General features: G+C 38.1%; 1 protein-coding gene across 2 annotated transcripts in view; it reads left to right on the top strand.

Moving 5' to 3' along the window:
- The window catches only part of LOC126412172 (dual specificity mitogen-activated protein kinase kinase dSOR1), a 96,634-nt gene that overhangs the window by 58,054 nt on the left and 19,035 nt on the right, over positions 1 to 19,545 (top strand). For both annotated transcript variants that reach the window (XM_050081651.1, XM_050081653.1), the window contains 4 exons: positions 10,497 to 10,609; positions 11,661 to 11,772; positions 11,871 to 12,047; positions 12,127 to 12,310. In XM_050081651.1, coding sequence (XP_049937608.1) covers positions 10,497 to 10,609; positions 11,661 to 11,772; positions 11,871 to 12,047; positions 12,127 to 12,310 — 586 coding nt within the window. The remainder of the gene's footprint in view (positions 1 to 10,496; positions 10,610 to 11,660; positions 11,773 to 11,870; positions 12,048 to 12,126; positions 12,311 to 19,545) is intronic.

The raw sequence follows: 19,545 nt of genomic DNA, 5'->3' as shown, positions 1-19,545 counted from the left end.
TAATTTACATTTATCTATATTTAGAGTTAGCTGCCATTCTTTACACCAATCAAAAATCCTGTCCAAGTCATCTTGTATCCTCCTACAGTCACTCAATGATGACACCTTCTCGTACACCACAGCATCATAAGCAAACAGCCGCACATTGCTATCCAAAACATCATTTATGTAGAGACCTACCACACTGCCCTGGGGCGCTCCAGATGATACCCTCACCTCCGTTGAACACTCACCTTCGAGGACAACTTACTGGGTTCTATTACTTAAGAAGTCTTCGAGCCACTTAGGAACCAATCCTATATGCTTGTACCTTAGTTAGGAGTCTGCAGTGGGTCACTGACTCAAACGCTTTCCGGAAGTCAAGGAATATGGCATTTGTCTGATACCCTTCATCCATGGTTTGCAAGATATCATGTGAAAAAAGGACGAGTTGCGTTTCGCAGGAGCGATGCTCTCTATAGCTGTGCTGATGCATGGACAGCAACTTGTCTGTCTCAAGGAAATTCATTATATTCGAAATGAGAATATGTTCGAGAATCCTGCAACAAACCGATGTTAAGGGTATTGGTCTGTAATTTTGAGGATCTGTCCTTCTACCCTTCTTATATACAGGCGTCACCTGCGCTTTTTTCCAGTCGCTTGGGACTTTACGTTGGGCAAAAGATTCGCGATAAATGCAAGCTAAGTAAGGAGCCAATGCAGTAGAGTACTCTCTGTAAAACCGAATTGGAATCCCATCAGCACCTGGCAATTTATTTATTTTCAACCCATTCAGCTGCTTCACAATCCCAGGGATGTCTATCACTATGTCCTCCATACGGGAATCTGTACGAGACTCAAACGGTGGTATGTTTGTACAATCCTTCTGCGTGAAAGATTTCTAAAATGCTAAATTTAAAATTTCAGCTTTCGTTTTGCTGTCTTCGCGATTTGTTCAGATGCAGACACTCTACAGCAATACACCACCATTCTCACTTCAGCTTTCACTGCATGTAATTACCCCACCAGCCTAGTTAAAAAGCAGATTTCCAATCCTGGTACTGCTGATCCCTCCAAAAAACAACTTTGGAGCACACCACTGGTGACACAGTATTAGCCTGGTGTGGAATGTGTTAATCAACTACTTCGGCAGGGCCGTTTCTTCCTAAAATCATGTGCTGAAAAGAGATATATTCAGTCCGAAATTTTGTCCACCACACATAGAATAGCTTTCTATTGCCCTCCCAATCTCCACAATATTCTTGTCTGACCCGATGTTCCTTCTGCACCCATCTCCCTACCCTATGGCTCCTACCCTTGTGACCGCTCCTGCTGCAACACTTGACCTATGCACCCTCCTACCACCACCTATAGCAGCCCTGTAACAGGCAAAACATATACTATCAAAGGGAGAGTCATCTGTGAAATGACACACGTCATATACCAGCTGTTATGTAAACACTGTTTGGCCTTCTACATCGGAATGACTACCACCAAATTACCATTTGGGATGAATGGGCATAGGCATAGGGTGTATACTGGCAACTCGCAATATCCTGTTACAGAGCATGTTCTACAACATGACAAACATGACCTCAGCACCTGTTTCATCATACGTGCCATCCAGATTCTTCCCCCAGACACCAGTTTCTCAGAACTATGCAGGTGGGAACTAGCACTGTAGCATGTCCTTGCTTCTCGCCACCCACCTGTCCCTGATTTACATTAATTTCTTTGATCTACTCATTTTTTCACAGTAACTACTTTTTGCTTCACTCTGTTTTAGTTTTCTTCATCTTTCATTGTCTTTCCCATCTATTTTTCACTGCCCCCCCTCCCACCTCTGTTACATGCAATGCACTTACCTTTTCTCTCTTATTAACTCATGCATGATGTTTAAGCAGTAATGTCTGTCTACATATTACCCTGTCTTCCACCTTTTAAGCTCTCAGGTGTTCAGATCTCTTTCAATGCAGTCCCCAACAGTCAGTCCGCCATTCTCATTCCGTATGGTAAGTCTCCCCTGACCTGCAGTTCTGGGTGACTTTCCTGAAATCTACCCCTTTTCCTAGAACTCTCCAGTCCTTCCCCTTCACCCCTCTTCCTTCCCCTTCAACCCTTCTGCCTGAAGATGGAGCCACTGGCTCAGAAAGCTTGCGAATTACAACTGTCTTCTATGTGTGTGTTCTGCCACCGCTTGGTGAGTAGATTTTTTTAATCATCCAATTAAATTATTTTGTCAATTATTGATTGCTTTTATGATAATCTATTTTGCATCATTGTGGTTCATATGATATTCTTTATCCTTTCCCACACACTAAATATTCTTTCAGACTAACAGTCACGGATACTGAAAGGAAACAATATTTTTTTGGAGCAACAGATGTTTGGGAGGCTGTTTCTCAGCTGTTGTTCAAGAATTCTATTTCAGAGTTGAGGTGGAAGAGACATTAGCTGAAATTGGCTCCCTGAATTCCTGTCATATGATTCCTTTCTTGTGTGATATCAGCTGCCAAGTCAGTGTTCCATATTTCATGAACGAACTTTCCAGGCTTAACTTAAGGATTGGCCATGTACCATCCCTGTCACCACTATTAACACTTGAGATGGAATTTGTGAACTCCAAATCTCTGTATGCAGTATTATTCATGTAAAAGTAAGCGTAAGTTTTCCAAATGTTCATGAATCTTGTAACTGAGGTGGGACTTTGGTACCAGTCCAGTAACGCATAGTGGGATGTGGGGAATTAATCATTAATCTTCTGGGGGTGAATTCAGTCTGGGGTCGACACACCTCCCCAGCCCAGAAGCAGTGCTTTAACTCACATAGTTAACCAGGCAGGTTCACTGTTATATATTTCATACTGTACTTCTGCATTTCATCAGTTTTCAGATACGTAAATAAACATGGCAGCTCATTGTTTTGCTTTCTTTGGTCACATGGGTTATGCTACAGATCAGGCTGTCACCACAGAATAATTTTGATTTAATATTGTGATAAACATTCTTTGAGTTCTGTTCTACCACCAAAAACACATTGGCATGTTGTCATGTGCCCTGTGTTATGATTGGTTGATAGAAGCAAACTGAGCAGGTGTCATGCTGATTTGCACATTTTTTTAAGCTGAAAGGCTTTATTTGGCAGTTTTTTGTTCACATTTATATGCAATTTAATTGATATTTTCTGATTTAAAAATCTCTTCAAAATGCATTGTGCTTTTCTCTTCCTCCCCTCCCCCCCTCACACACACACACACACACACACACACACACACACACACACACACACACACACACCGAAACGTTTTGGAGTGTAATTCCATGACTTCTATTTCAAGGAAAAACAATTTGCAGATGCATTCATTAAAATGAGAAAAGTAACTTTTATGATGAAACTAACAAACTGATGAAAAACACAGAGAGAAATATTTCAGGCAGAGATGAAGGAAACAGTGAAACACACTGAGTTGCACCTGTCAGATAGCCCGCAAATTCTTTTGGTCACCTTTATATGCAAGTTTGTGTTGGCAGCAGTAGGTTCTTATTTCAACAATAGGATTATAATGATGAGCTCTGTTAATGAAGAAATGCAAAAAGTATGGATGGAGAGGGCGGGGATAGTGAGGTTGACAACAGGATGATTATGAGAGCAGAGGATGTGTTGTAAACATAATTCCCATTTGCATAGTTCAGAGAAGCTGGTGGTGGAGGGAAGGATCCAGACCACTCAGGGTGTGAAGCAGCCATTGAAATTGAGCATTTTGTGCTCAGCTGCATATTGTTTTCAATGAGTGGTCTCCTTTAATCCAAAAGTATTTATGTTCTACAAGAACTTTATGAAAGATATGAACAACAGTAAATCTTTTTAAACAGCACCCTCTGTTTTTCATTTGGTAATCTACTTCCACTCATCAATAGCTGCTCATAAGTGTATTACAATGTACCACTCATTAAATGCGACATTATTAAAAATGTAACATAATATTGTATTTAACTTCTCCACATACTGGAGAGGACAGTAAACAAATGAAAATGTGGAAAATGCCAACTGGTCATTCAGTCAACTATGTTCAGTTAAAGCTTTATGTGAGTACAGTGTACACCAATGGGGGGAAAAGTAGAAATGCTGCTCATCTGTGGAGAATGTAAGTTAGTAGAACAGGAATTGCAATATTGTTTTGTTATTTATGATAGAACTAAATGTAGTGCTGTTCTGTAATACCTTTAAATGATATGTTGTGTACGGGAAAGGCAATTCTTGATTAAAAATTGCACCATCATTACTTTAATCGTTGTTGATGATAGGCATAATACTATGCAGGCAGAGGAACTCTACAGAGAGTGATAACCTGACAAGGCTTCACTTCCCCACCGTATTGCAATTAGTGTTCTGCTAAATTTACATTCTCCATAGATAAGCAGCACTTCTACCTTCCGTTCGTTGCTGTGCAATGTACTTACACCAAACTTCAACTGTAGCTGGTTGACTGTATGACTTTCATGCATTTTATTTGTATTTTCATTTGTTTACTGTCACCTCAAGCAAGTGGATGAGTTAAGTTATCCTGGGTGCCTACACTGTGTACTCATACCGGAGAGTCAAAGTCAGTTTTGTATTAGGTTTTTAACAGTGTCATGTCATGTTAATGGTACACTGTGATACATTTTTGAACAGGTCTTTAAGAGAGGAAATGGAGTAGTGAATAAAAAATAATAGTATACTACTTAAAAAATGGACAGCAGTTCATATCTTCATAACGAACAAAATCGTAAGTAATATGAAAGGGATAGATTGCTACTCGCCATATAGCGGAGATATTGAGTCTCGGACAGGCACAACAAAAAGACTACTAAACACACAAACTTTTTCCAAAAGGCCTCCTTCTGAAGTAGACAACATACACGCGCACATTCACTCAAACACAGCTCTCACACATGATCACTGTCTGTGGCTGCCAAGGTCAGCCAGAGGCAGTGGTCACGTGTGTATGAGCTGTGTTTACTTGAATGAGTGTGTGTATGTTGTCTATTGCAAAAGAAGGCCTTCTGGACAAAACTTATGGGTTTAGTAGCATCTTTGTTTGGTTGTCTGCGACTCAACATCTCTGCTATATGGTGAGTAGCAATCCATCATTTTCATATTGCTGTTATTCCATCCTGGATTTTCCATTGTTTAAAATTACAAGTAAGGAAATTATGATGATTAATATCCACCTGATAGTTACACAACATTTGACTCATACATTTTTAATTTTGCTTCTGGACAAAATTTGTTCGGTATGGTCAGGATAAATAGAATACCCTGTATTAAAGTGATGATAGCATATTGTCACTGAATAGAAATTTGAAGTTATGAGAATGCTTTCTTTTGAAAAACTTCCAACCTTGTTTGGATGCAGAATTATTTATTCTTTAATGAGTTAGTCTTCATGGGTTTGGAGAATTTTTTTAAGAATAATGGAACAAAATGAGATGTGTGAAGTCAGTGAATATAATTGATAAATGTATGTAATTAAGATTTCAAAAACATTGCTAAGTCAGATAACTGTATTGCCACAATTGGCCTGTTTCAGCAAATAGCCATCATGTAACATAATTTTGGTACAATATTTATAATATTATACATAAGTATTAATTAGAAAATATTATAAAATTTGTTACATACATCAGATGGGTTCGATATCCATATGTTATGGTGGTTCTGTTGCTATCTTCTTGTTCTAATTATACTCCATTAGTGTTCTAGGAATAATAACAGTTGGTTATACTAGATATGGCTTGATGCTGTTGTTGTGGTCTTCAGTCCTAAGACTGGTTTGATGCAGCAGCTCTCTGTGCTACTCTATCCTGTGCTAGCATCTTCATCTCCGAATAACCAGTGCAATCGATATCTCTCTGAAACTGCTTACTGTACTCATCTCTCTGTCTCCATCTACGAATTCCTCCCCCCCCCCCCCCCCTCCCCCTGCCACACACACACACACACTCACACACACACACTCACACACACTCACTCTCTCTCTCTCTCTCTCTCTCTCTCTCTCTCTCTTCCCTCCAGTACTAAACTGGTAATCCCTTGATGTGTTAGACTGTGTCTTATCAACCTATCCCTTCTTCTGTCAAGTTGTGCCACAAATATTGTGTTTTCCCAACTCGATTCAGTACCTCCTCATTAGCTATGTGATCAATGCACCTGATCTTCAGCATTCTTCTGTAGCACCACATTTCTAAAACCTCTAATTCTCTTCTTGTCGAAACTGATTATTGCCAGTGTTTCACTTCCATACATGGCTACACTCCAGATAGATGCCTTTAGAAAAGACTTCCTAACACTTAAATCTGTATTCAGTGCTAATAAATTACTCTCTTTCAGACATGCTTTCCCACAACTTCATCTCTTTTCTCTAAAGGCCTCTTTATTTTCCTGTAGGTGGTATATATCTTTCCCCCAGTGATACATGCTTCTAAATCCTTACATTTGCCCTCTAGCCATTCCTTCTTAGCCAGTTTGCACTTCCTATCAACCTCATTTTTTTAGACGTTTGTATTCCCTGTTGCATGCTTCATTTGCTACATTTTTTAAATTTTATCCTTTCATCAGTTAAATTCAATATCTTGTGTTATCCAAAGATTTCTACTAGGTCTTGTCTTTTTACCCATTGATTCTATGCTACCTTGATAATTTTAAGATTGTCTTCCTTTTCTGTAGAACAGTAATTATGTGACAGCTTATTTGACCAATGTGTACTAACAATATTGTATGGTTATAATCAGTTTTGTGTATCACGATGTATTTCAGTAATCTTTCCTTTTGATTTCACTGGTGGTCTTACTTAATATCTGGTTTGGTGGTCCGGTGTAACCTCTGGCCAGGCGTCAACCTTTGTTAGTCACTGTCCTCACCCATTCAGTCACCTCCCTGTTCCCATTCCAGCACTACACAGCCGTCATTGCACTGCCACACCCAGTTTTTTAATTTCTTTTTATTTCTCTCCTTTCTGCTCCCCCCCCCCTCCCCCCCCCCCCCCCCCCCATCTTCTCTCCTGACATTCCATCTAAACTGCAGTACTTCACTATCTGCCACCCCCACCATACTATCCCTCACCCTCCCCACCCCAGCCTCCTTCTCATCCCCACCTTGTCCCCTCTCCCATCATGCACTGTTGCTGCTGCTCGTAGTGTGGTTTCAGTTGTCTGAAGACTGCAGACTCTAAAAATACTTCATGAGCAAATTGTCCTAAGTCACAGAAAATACACCGAAAGCTTTATTGAAATCATTAATAAAAAAATTGATAGACATACAAAATATTACAAAATAACCACAGATTACACTAGATCACCAGTGATACCACTAGCAAAGATCGCTGAAATTACAGCATGTCCAACAAAACTGAAGGTAACCATACAATATCACTGGTATATCTGTCAAATAGTATAACCAGTTGTTACTACTTGAAGAACACTAAAAAGTAATGGAATGAAATTAAAACAAAGGGATATAATCACAATAACGTGTGGATGTTAAAACCATTTTCTTACAGCATTTGAAATATTGTACCAAAATTATCTACCATTTACTTGAAGGTAACTTGATGAAGGCTGTTTGCCAAAATAGGCCTATTGTAATGAATAAAATTATCTGATTTACGAGCATTTTGGTGTTGTAATTACACAATGCCATTAAATGACTTGTATAATTACAAACTGATAGGTGTTTGTTCATTTTCAACAGAACTCTTAAAAACAGTAAAATACAACAAAAATAAAGAAAATAATTAAAAAATAAGCCATCAGAAAATAACACCAAAATCTGCAAAAAATAAAACAGATTGTTTCTTATTGCTACTGATAATTGTAGTGACCCTTGTCATATGCACATTTTCACTTGTATATTGCTTTCCCGAGAGCGATGTTCCAGAATGGAAATGCTCATTGTACACTCTTAACACAATGACATGTGAAAAGCTTTGTGCCTATGTTGATTTGAATCTGCTGTATACTTTTGGGCACTCATGGTAAGATCGTACTCAAATGCACCAATTTTCACTAACCCTTCCTGTAGTTAGGCATCGGAATCATTGATTGGTATGATGCCTAATGATATTCTATACACCAATAGCTATTGGTAGTTTAGTTACTTGTGAGAGTACACACCATAAGAATAGTGGTACTTTTACAATTCACATTGCTACTTGTCAAGCAGTTAATGGTCTAAGCTAGATGGTAAGGTAATTTCTTGGAATAACAACTGGTAAGGTATAATTTCCTTCAAATTTGCAGATATTTTCAGTTTTATGCATTGTCAGATGAAACTGGATTATTATTCAACCTCAGTGTCTTGAAGATTTTATTTACATAATGACACTGATTTATTCACATATTGTGTTCCATACATCACAGTATGAAAGGCAGGGGGGGGGGTGTCTCTTCAGGGATGTAAAACAAATAAAGTTATACATTAACAGGCAGTTGTAACCACAACAGGGTACTTAAGTTTATTAACAATCAATGACAGTGGTGCTAATCTACTCAAATTGTTAACTATGAGATCTATTTCTGGATCACTCTGAATTTCTTGAGAAGCCACAACTGTTAAAACAAAGGTAACTTTTAATCATTCATATAGCATTGTTGGTTTCAGAGAACAGTACCAACTGTCTGTATACTGGAAAAGTTAAAAATCTGTGTAATATTAACATTGGTGTGTGATAGTCTTTTACTTTGTTTGCGAATATCTGAGTCTCATGTCCCTTGTTGCTGAAGGCTCTGGAATCCTATTGTGCATAAAGACAGTCGGACTTCACTGAAAATTAATTAAAGTTGTATCTTTTGTGTCATTGTCACTTTCTTCTTGGCTGAAAACATCTGGTCTGGCTCTGATCTTCACTGATGTTATAACTTTAAGAATACAGAATTTCATTTAGAACATGATGTACCATACTTGTGATTAATAAATAAAATAAGGACAAGAAGTACATTTTTCACAATAATAATGTGTCCTCTAGTGCTAGAAGACACACATGTGTTCATCTACTACCACAACTAGGGTGTCAGAGTGTGATATATTAGTCTGTAAGAATCCTCATTTATGTAGAAAAAAAAAGAAAAAGAAAAAAAAAAGCTAAGTGAGAAATCTTTAAACATTGTTGAAAATAATGAGGCGTGTTTTTTTAATTAAGTATTGTTTTGAAATAAAAATAAAACAAGTAGACTTTTATTAGCAATTTTGTTTTCACGTGAAAGCCCGTACTGTAATCTACTTTTCTATGTAATTCCCACCAATATTCAGCATTTTTTGTTTGATTGTAAGATTTGAAATGCTTCCTCTGATAATCCCTCTGACTGTGTATTATGTGCTAAAGGTGTGAAAGGGGTTGAAATGCATCTTCAGATTAGTGAATTGTATGGAGAAAACATTGTGAGCAATGGGATAGTACAGAAGTGGGTGAGACCTTTTATAGATGGCCATACAAATGGGCATGAGGAGGTTGATGAAAAAGTGAGAGAGAACAGATGCTTTATGATTTTGACATTACGTGGTGAGTTTCTTAAACTGTTAAGAGGTGCAATTGTTGCCAAATCACATCAGGTATCAGATTCCTGCAAGAATGGTTTTCAGAAATCTGGTTGTATGATACAATAAGTGCCTTAATATTGGTGAGAATTATGTAAAAAAAAAAAAACTAGTTAAAAATACAGGCTTTCATGTAAAAATAAAATTGTTAAGAAGAGTCAGTGAATTTTTATATTATTTCAAAATGGTACTTAGAAAACAAGCCGTGAATTAGTATCACAACTAAAGGCTTCCCCACTCATTTTGTTCACTGCCTGGGAGCATTGCCTGATGTCTAGCAGCAAACTGTTATACACTTTTACACCAAAACCCCATTCTGAATCATTGATGGAGATGTATAACCTACATGGAAACTGTTTTTACCTCTAGTATTGTTGTTGTGAATTTCACACTTTTTCCTAAAGTCACTCTTGTTACTAATAAGCACAAAAACCAGTATGGAGAAAGTGTATTGGCACATCAGTGATAGATTCCTAAGGTTCCTGAAGAATCTTCTACAAGATGCCCTGTTGTCAACTCTACATAATATGTTGGCTTCATTTTAGCTTGTTATCCAGCTGAACCCCAAGGAATTTTACAAATACTGTGGAAGTTTAGATACAATTGGAGATAGTCAGTTTGGCCCGGTTTCTTTTGCAATGTTTCTGGTATCGTATATGGAAGAATGATGTACATGTCTCATATGTCACAACAGCACTTTACTATTCTTCACCACATCACTAATTTATTAGTTGCTCCATTTTGAAAGGATGTGTGTTTGATTTATAACCTGTCCACTAAAGTGTACAGTTTTCTTATTGTGAACGTGACTGTGATTGGTTACTACTGTTCATAAAAATTATGTTGTGTTAAAAAAATATGTTCATTGCAATTAAACAAGCATTTTGTGTACTCAACATTTCATGTTAAATATACAGATTCTGGCATTACATTTTCTTTTGCAGCTAATTCATCTTGAAGTGAAACCTGCTATTAAGAAGCAAATTATTAGAGAGCTGAAGGTTCTCCATGAGTGCAATTTTGCTCACATTGTTGGGTTTTATGGAGCATTTTACAGGTACTGTGGTGTTTATCAAGTTATGTGACTGTGACATATTTTGCATGTTCTTGATACATTATGACCATAATACACTCTTAAGACAAAGAGAGAGAGAGAGAGAGAGAGAGAGAGAGAGAGAGAGAGAGAGAGAGAGGGGGGGGGGAGGAGGGGGGGGGGGGGGGGGGAACATGCCATGAAGGAATTATTTGAATAGGATGAAAATTGGTGGATGTGATTTACATGCACAGACAAACAAATGACTAAAATTTCAGAAAAATTGGATGATTTATTCAAGAGAAAGAGCTTCACAAATTGAGCAAGTCGAGAAAACATTGGTCAAAAACATTGGTCCATCTCTGGTCCTTATGAAAACAGTTGTTCTGCTTTGCACTGAGTTACAGAGTTTTTGGATGACAGCCTGACAGCCATGAGCAATGGGTCTGGGTTGCCTTTTCTTTTCATAGTAGGTCCCATTAGCTTATGTGTGCGGCATCCTTACAGCACAGCGGCACGTCAACAATATTCTATGCCCCATTTTGTTACCCACTGTAGCAATCCATCCTGTGCTTAAATTTCAGCAGTACAATGCCACCCAAACATGGTAAGAGAACCTAAGTATGGATCATTATGAGTAGAAACTTCGACCAGCTTGGGGTTTTGACAGTCTAACATGCCAATTGGACAGAATTTTACACGATATCCTTCAGGAGGACATCCAGCAACTCTACCAATCAACACCAAGGCAAGTAACTGCTTGCTGGGCCAGAGGTTGACCAATGTGCTATTGACTTGCTCAATTTGTGAATCTCTCTCTCTTGAATAAATCATCCAATTTTTCTGAAATTGTAATCATTTGTCTGTTTGTACATGTACATCACATCTACTGATTTCTGTCCCACTCAGATAATTCCTTTGTGGTGCATTGTTTCTTTTGTCTTAGAGCGTATATGCTGGCAATTCTGTTTTGGACCTATTTTGTGCTAGTGTAATTGCATTTCACTTAACTTTTTTTTAAACTATCATTACAGTGGACAAAACTGTGTACATTCATGTGCCTTTCATTTTATAGCGATGGCGAGATTAGTATTTGTATGGAGTACATGGATGGTGGTTCACTGGATTTGATATTGAAGAAAGCAGGCAAGATCCCAGAACCCATTCTTGGAAAAATTACGTCTGCTGTGAGTGTTCAGAAAGTGTTATGTGCTTCCATTTGGTATAAATATCTCTGTATATTATCAGATGTTGAACAATGAATTGTCTCTGATTGAAATTTCAGGTGTTAAAAGGATTGAGCTATTTGAGAGACAAGCATGCCATAATGCACAGAGATGTGAAACCAAGTAATATCCTTGTAAACAGTGGTGGAGAGATTAAGATATGTGACTTTGGAGTGTCTGGTCAGTTAATAGATTCTATGGCCAATTCATTTGTAGGAACAAGGAGCTACATGTCGGTAAGCTTCAACATGGTTGTGCTGGCTGTGTCACTGGCAGTCTTTTTCTTACTTTTAATGCATTTCGTGTGTTGAACAGCCTGAACGTCTTCAAGGAACACATTACTCAGTCCAAAGTGATATCTGGTCATTGGGCTTGTCATTGGTAGAGATGGCAATAGGAATGTATCCTATTCCACCACCAGATGCTAAAACACTTGCCGCTATCTTTGGACCAAAAAGAATTGAGAATGGTGATGCACCTCCACAGTCTCCCACCCACAGTGAGTTTACTGTACTCTTTACATTTGATAACAGAAATCAACTAATCTTAGTTACAACATTAGTAAAAGAATTTCTAAGATGGTCATACGCTCCTGACAGAACTGCTAAAGCTGATTACTTTTCCCTATAAAACTACACTTTTTTGTCTTTCACGGATTTAGCAATTTTATGATTTTGTTAGTAGGTTTAATAAAAATGCAGCACTATTGAAAACCATAACTTAAATGAACTATGTTTATGAAAAATTATAGCTCACAACAAATTAAATGCATCACTGTAGTAACTAAATTACTAATTGTATAAACTATCGAAAAACTGAAAGTAAAACAGTATCTCTTCCATATTATTTGTAGAAGCAATTATATATTGGTTTTTAGTAAGATTCATAAATAAGAACACTTCATTTACTCGTCATAAATTGTTAATGGTGCATGAATTATAAGTTAAAACAGAAAGTAAAAGGTCAATGATTAAAAGTTGAGAAAAATCTGTTTTGGGTAAATCTGTATTTACTAGTGATTTTCAAATTCCATGTGTCATTTGCATGATAGATTATAATGATGTGGAATGAGTCATTTTGTATTTACATCAGAAATTAATTTGTAAATATGACTATATGCTGTACATTTACAAGAATATTATTATTATTATTATTTAGTAAACGGATGTGAGCTAGTATTTCCTACCCACTACATTTTACACTTTACAATAATAGATTTTCTTCTGTGGATTATGGGAGTTGTCAAGTAGAAACTTTTTCAGTTTGTTTTCAAATTGTACTTTGCTTTTTCCCCCCATGAACCATGAACCTTGCCGTTGGTGGGGAGGCTTGCGTGCCTCAGCGATACAGATGGCTGTACCGTAGGTGCAACCACAACGGAGGGGTATCTGTTGAGAGGCCAGACAAACATGTGGTTCCTGAAGAGGGGCAGCAGCCTTTTCAATAGTTGCAGGGGCAACAGTCTGGATGATTGACTGATCTGGCCTTGAAACACTAACCAAAACGGCCTTGCGGTGCTGGTACTGCGAACGGCTGAAAGCAAGGGGAAACTACAGCCGTAATTTTTCCCGAGGACATGCAGCTTTACTGTATGATTAAATGATGATGGCGTCCTCTTGGGTAAAATATTCCAGAGGTAAAATAGTCCCCCATTCGGATCTCCGGGCGGGGACTACTCAAGAGGACGTCGTTATCAGGAGAAAGAAAACTGGCATTCTACGGATCGGAGTGTGGAATGTCAGATCCCTTAATCGGGCAGGTAGGTTAGAAAATTTAAAAAGGGAAATGGATAGGTTAAAGTTAGATATAGTGGGAATTAGTGAAGTTCGGTGGCAGGAGGAACAAGACTTTTGGTCAGGTGATTACAGGGTTATAAATACAAAATCAAATAGGGGTAATGCAGGAGTAGGTTTAATAATGAATAAAAAAATAGGAGTGCAGGTTAGCTACTACAAACAGCATAGTGAATGCATTATTGTGGCCAAGATAGACACAAAGCCCATGCCTACTACAGTAGTACAAGTTTATATGCCAACTAGCTCTTCAGATGATGAAGAAATTGATGAACTGTATGACGAGATAAAAGAAATTATTCAGGTAGTGAAGGGAGACGAAAATTTAATAGTCATGGGTGACTGGAATTCGTCAGTAGGAAAAGGGAGAGAAGGAAACATAGTAGGTGAATATGGATTGGGGGGAAGAAATGAAAGAGGAAGCCGCCTGGCAGAAGCCGCCTGGTAGAATTTTGCACAGAGCATAACTTAATCATAGCTAACACTTGGTTCAAGAATCATAAAAGAAGGTTGTATACCTGGAAGAATCCTGGAGATACTAAAAGGTATCAGATAGATTATATAATGGTAAGACAGAGATTTGGGAACCAGGTTTTAAATTGTAAGACATTTCCAGGGGCAGATGTGGATTCTGATCACAATCTATTGGTTATGAACTGCAGATTGAAACAGAAGAAACTGCAAAAAGGTGGGAATTTAAGGAGATGGGACCTGGATAAACTGAAAGAACCAGAGGTTGTAGAGAGTTTCAGGGAGAGCATAAGGGAACAATCGACAGGAATGGGGGAAAGAAATACAGTAGAAGAAGAATGGGTAGCTCTGAGGGATGAAGTAGTTTAGGCAGCAGAGGATCAAGTAGGTAAAAAGACGAGGGCTAATAGAAATCCTTGGGTAACAGAAGAAATATTGAATTTAATTGATAAAAGGAGAAAATATAAAAATGCAGTAAATGAAGCAGGCAAAAAGGAATACAAACGTCTCAAAAATGAGATCGACAGGAAGTGCAAAATGGCTAAGCAGGGATGGCTAGAGGACAAATGTAAGGATGTAGAGGCTTGTCTCACTAGGGGTAAGATAGATACTGCCTACAGGAAAATTAAAGAGACCTTTGGAGAGAAGAGAACCACTTGTATGAATATCAAGAGCTCAGATGGCAACCCAGTTCTAAGCAAAGAAGGGAAGGCAGAAAGGTGGAAGGAGTATATAGAGGGTTTATACAAGGGCGATGTACTTGAGGACAATATTATGGAAATGGAAGAGGATGTAGATGAAGATGAAATGGGAGATAAGATACTGCGTGAAGATTTTGACAGAGCACTGAAAGACCTGAGTCGTAACAAGGCCCCGGGAGTAGACAACATTCCATTAGAACTACTGATGGCCTTGGGAGAGCCAGTCATGACAAAACTCTACCATCTGGTGAGCAAGATGTATGAGACAGGCGAAATACCCACAGACTTCAAGAAGAATATAATAATTCCAATCCCAAAGAAAGCAGGTGTTGACAGGTGTGAAAATTACCGAACTATCAGTTTAATAAGTCACATCTGCAAAATACTAACGAGAATTCTTTACAGACGAATGGAAAAATTGGTAAAAGCGGACCTCGAGGAAGATCAGTTCGGATTCCGTAGAAATGTTGGAACACGTGAGGCAATACTAACCTTACGACTTATCTTAGAAGAAAGATTAAGAAAAGGCAAACCTACGTTTCTAGCATTTGTAGACTTAGAGAAAGCTTTTGACAACGTCAACTGGAATACTCTCTTTCAAATTCTGAAGGTGGCAGGGGTAAAATACAGGGAGCGAAAGGCTATTTACAATTTCTACAGAAACCAGATGGCAGTTATAAGAGTCGAGGGGCATGAAAGGGAAGCAGTGGTTGGAAAGGGAGTGATACTGGGTTGTAGCCTCTCCCCGATATTATTCAATCTGTATATTGAGCAAGCAGTAAAGGAAACAAAAGAAAAATTCGGAGTAGGTATTAAAATTCATGGAGAAGAAGTAAAAACTTTGTGAGGTTCTGTCAGAGACAGCAAAGGACTTGGAAGAGCAGTTGAACGGAATGGATAGTGTCTTGAAAGGAGGGTATAAGATGAACTTCAACAAAAGCAAAACGAGGATAATGGAATGTAGTCAGATTAAGTCGGGTGATGCTGAGGGTATTAGATTAGGAAATGAGACACTTAAAGTAGTAAAGGAGTTTTGCTGTTTGGGGAGCAAAGTAACTGATGATGGTCGAAGTAGAGAGGATATAAAATGTAGATTGGCGATGGGAAGGAAAGCGTTTCTGAAGAAGAGAAATTTGTTAACATCGAGTATAGATTTAAGTGTCAGGAAGTCGTTTCTGAAAGTATTTGTATGGAACGTAGCCACGTATGGATGTGAAACGTGGACAACAAATAGTTTGGACAAGAAGAGAATAGAAGCTTTCGAAATGTGGTGCTACAGAAGAATGCTGAAGATAAGGTGGGTAGATCACGTAACTAATCAGGAGGTATAGAATAGGATTGGGGAGAAGAGAAGTTTGTGGCACAACTTGACTAGAAGAAGGGATCGGTTGGTAGGACATGTTTTGAGGCATCAAGGGATCACAAATTTAGCATTGGAGGGCAGCGTGGAGGGTAAAAATCGTAGAAGGACACCAAGAGATCAATACACTAAGCAGATTCAGAAGGATGTAGGTTGCAGTAGGTACTGGGAGATGAAGAAGCTTGCACAGGATAGAGTAGCATGGAGAGCTGCATCAAACCAGACTCAGGACTGAAGACCACAACAACAACAACTTTGCTTTTTATCAGAGATTTTATATCATTGGGTAAGTGATCAAAAATTTTAGTTGCAGCATTGTGCACCCATTTTTGTGCTAAAGGCAACCTTAATGTGGAGCAATGGATAGCATTTTTTCTTCTGGTATTATAATTGTGCCCATCGTTATTCCTTTGGAACTGTAGTGGATTATTTATAACAAACTGAATAAATATATATCGAAATATTAGTCAAGATGCCCAGCTCAGCAAACAGATGTGTTAAAGATGATAATGACTGAGAACCACATATTATTCTTACAGCAAGTTTTTGAGCAGTGAAGACTTTCTTCTTCAAATATGAGTTAGCCGCAGGACATTATTATAATTTTACTTTTCATTTCCTTGCTTTGAGCATTCATTCAGTCACGAAGTCAAGTTTATCAGCTGTGTCGTAGATGTTGGTTAGTAGTTTTCATTCAAAAAGTGTTTACAAAAATTATTCAGTGCACTTCCTTGAAGTCTGGGCTATCTAGTTCTGAATCAGTAGAAGTCGTTAAAAGTTCAGGCAATTCATGTCTCTACCGATTTGCATCTCATCTCTGCCAATCTAACTATAATTGTACTCTGAGTAGCGTTCTTCATAGTTTTATTATTGAACAGTGTTTCCTGTTGGGCTATAACTTAGTCTGAATGAAAGGAAATCTGGCAACCGTAAACATGAACTATGGTAGTGCCTATTCTGGTTAATATACAAACTACCTTCAAATTTGTCACATATGTGGTGCCTATTATGACAAAAGTATGAACTGCATTGGAATTTTTGGCATATTATTTTGGAGAGAGAGAGAGAGAGAGAGAGAGAGAGAGAGAGAGAGAGAGAGAGAGCGGATTAACTTTGATATGCAGTGAGACATCATCAAGTGGAGTGTGGAATGTGTAGCAATTTCTGAAGTGGTAACTACGTTGTGAACTAATAGCAAAGCCTAAACAATTTAAATAAAAATATAATTCCACATACTTTTGACACTTTTTGTGAAATGTGAAATATGTCTGTTTTTGAGGTGTTAAGATGGAGTCAACAGCACAGTTAAAATTTGACTGCACATTTCACATTTCAGTATCTAAGTTTTGTAAACACCTTTGGACTTCTGCTAAATTTTTGATGTAAACATAACAACTCTCAAATGTATGACCTAGAACACCAGATAGAAAAGAAATTCACCAGAAGAAATTTAAACAAACTATAATCTCTTATTTTTCATCAAAAATATGGAATGCCGAAGTATTTACAAAAATATAAAATTTAAGTATGTAATTCCCAACTTTACATTTTCCTGCTATTTAAAACATTCTTTAAAAGTTTGGCAAAAAGTACAAAAGAGCAATTCCACTGTAGAATTACAAACATACAGGGTGTCCCACTCAAACCCCGCCGGATTTCAAAGACCCAGGAAAAAAAAAAAAACATAGTAGATCCGGCAATGAAAAATCCACCACATTGTAGACCATCTCAAAGAATTTCCTTGTTTATCATCAATACACCTCTACTTGCAAACCATTTGTAGCACGAAGAATATCGAGTCTATATTCAATTGCTGGACAATTTCTTTGTAACATTTTCTCTGTTATTGTTGCAATCGCATTTGTGATACAATGTCGCAACATAGGAATATCGTCCACTTTGGTCGCATACAGGTGGTCCTTCACGAATCCCCATATGAAAAAATCAAGCGGTGTAATGTCGGGTGAATGTGGTGGCCAGGCAATGGGTCCTCCATGTCCGATCCAACGATTGGGAGAGTTCCTATCCAGGAACTTGCGAACAGCTCTGTCTTGTCTGGCGGAGCTCTGTCTTGTTGAAAAATGATGCTGGGTTGCAAGTCTTCTTAGAGCAGTTTGTGTACCCTCAGATACATGTCCAGATACACTGACCCATTCACTGTTCGTTCCGCAAAGAAGAATGGTCCAACAATCCTGTTGTGGATTAGCCTGCACCAGACGTTTAGTTTAGGGCTATCATGAATATGTTCAATGACAATGTGCAGATTTTGCGGACCCCAAATCCAAACATTATGCCTATTAACCCTTCCTGATAGATGAAAGGGTGCCTCATCTGATGATCAACATCTTTCCAGGAAGCTGGCATCCACATCAATACACTGCAGCATATCCGCAACAAATTGTTGTCAGCGTCGTTTGTTGTTCAGCATCAGATGTTGCAGAATTTGTGCTTAGTAAGCATTCATACGAAGATGCTGGTGAACTACACAATTCAATGTTGATTGAGGTACATCACATTGCCTAGATGCTTGACGAATTGACTTATGTGGGCTTCTGAGAAATGTTTGTCTGATGTCCTCCATTGTCTCTTCCGAAACTCCATAACGTGCACCACCAGAATGTTTCAGAACACTTCCTGTTGCCAGAAACTTCCTATACCATTCTTTAATTTTTTTCATATCAGGTGGATCACATTCATACACACGATGATAATTTCTTTGCACAGTAATTGGTGATTTTGTTTCTGCAAACCACATTACTGCTTGCGTATGCTGCTATGGAGTCACCATTTTCACTTCATGCGACCATGCCGCACCCTGACAATGATACTTGGTACTTCTGATGTGGGAGTATAAATTCTTTGAGATGCTCTACAATGTGATGCATTTTTCATTGTCATATCTACTGTGGTTTTTCTCTCCTGGGTCCTTGAAATCAGGGAGGTTTGACTGAGACTCCCTGTATTTGGGTTTGGCTACAAAACATAAAAAAAAAAAAATGGGCCATTAGAAAGTCATTAAAGCAAAGACGTTTTTCGTCGTGATGAGATCTATTTACGAAATTTCAGTCACCAACTTTCTCTTCTGAATGCGAAAATATTTTGTTGAGCCCAGCCTACATAGGTAGGAATGATCATCAAAATAAAATAAGAGAAATCAGAGCTCGAACAGTAAGGTTTAGGTGTTTGTTTTTCCCGCGCGCTGTTTGGGAAGTTACTGTTTGAAAGTTCTTAGTTTTCGCCAATGGCTAAATATACTGTATTCTGAGCCTCTGTCTGAATACTAATTGTTTTTGGAAGGATGTACTTTTTAACTTTTTTGATTAGCTAAAACTGGTATTTGTGTGACTGGCATAAAACAACTTGTGTATCTCGATCTTCACAATGACACCTGGAGCAACAATGAAAGTTT

Source organism: Schistocerca serialis, chromosome 7, assembly GCF_023864345.2.
Source record: "Schistocerca serialis cubense isolate TAMUIC-IGC-003099 chromosome 7, iqSchSeri2.2, whole genome shotgun sequence".
NCBI lineage: Eukaryota > Metazoa > Arthropoda > Insecta > Orthoptera > Acrididae > Schistocerca > Schistocerca serialis.
The sequence above is the reverse complement of the archived record's forward strand: the minus strand, read 5'-3'. Positions and strand labels throughout refer to the sequence as shown.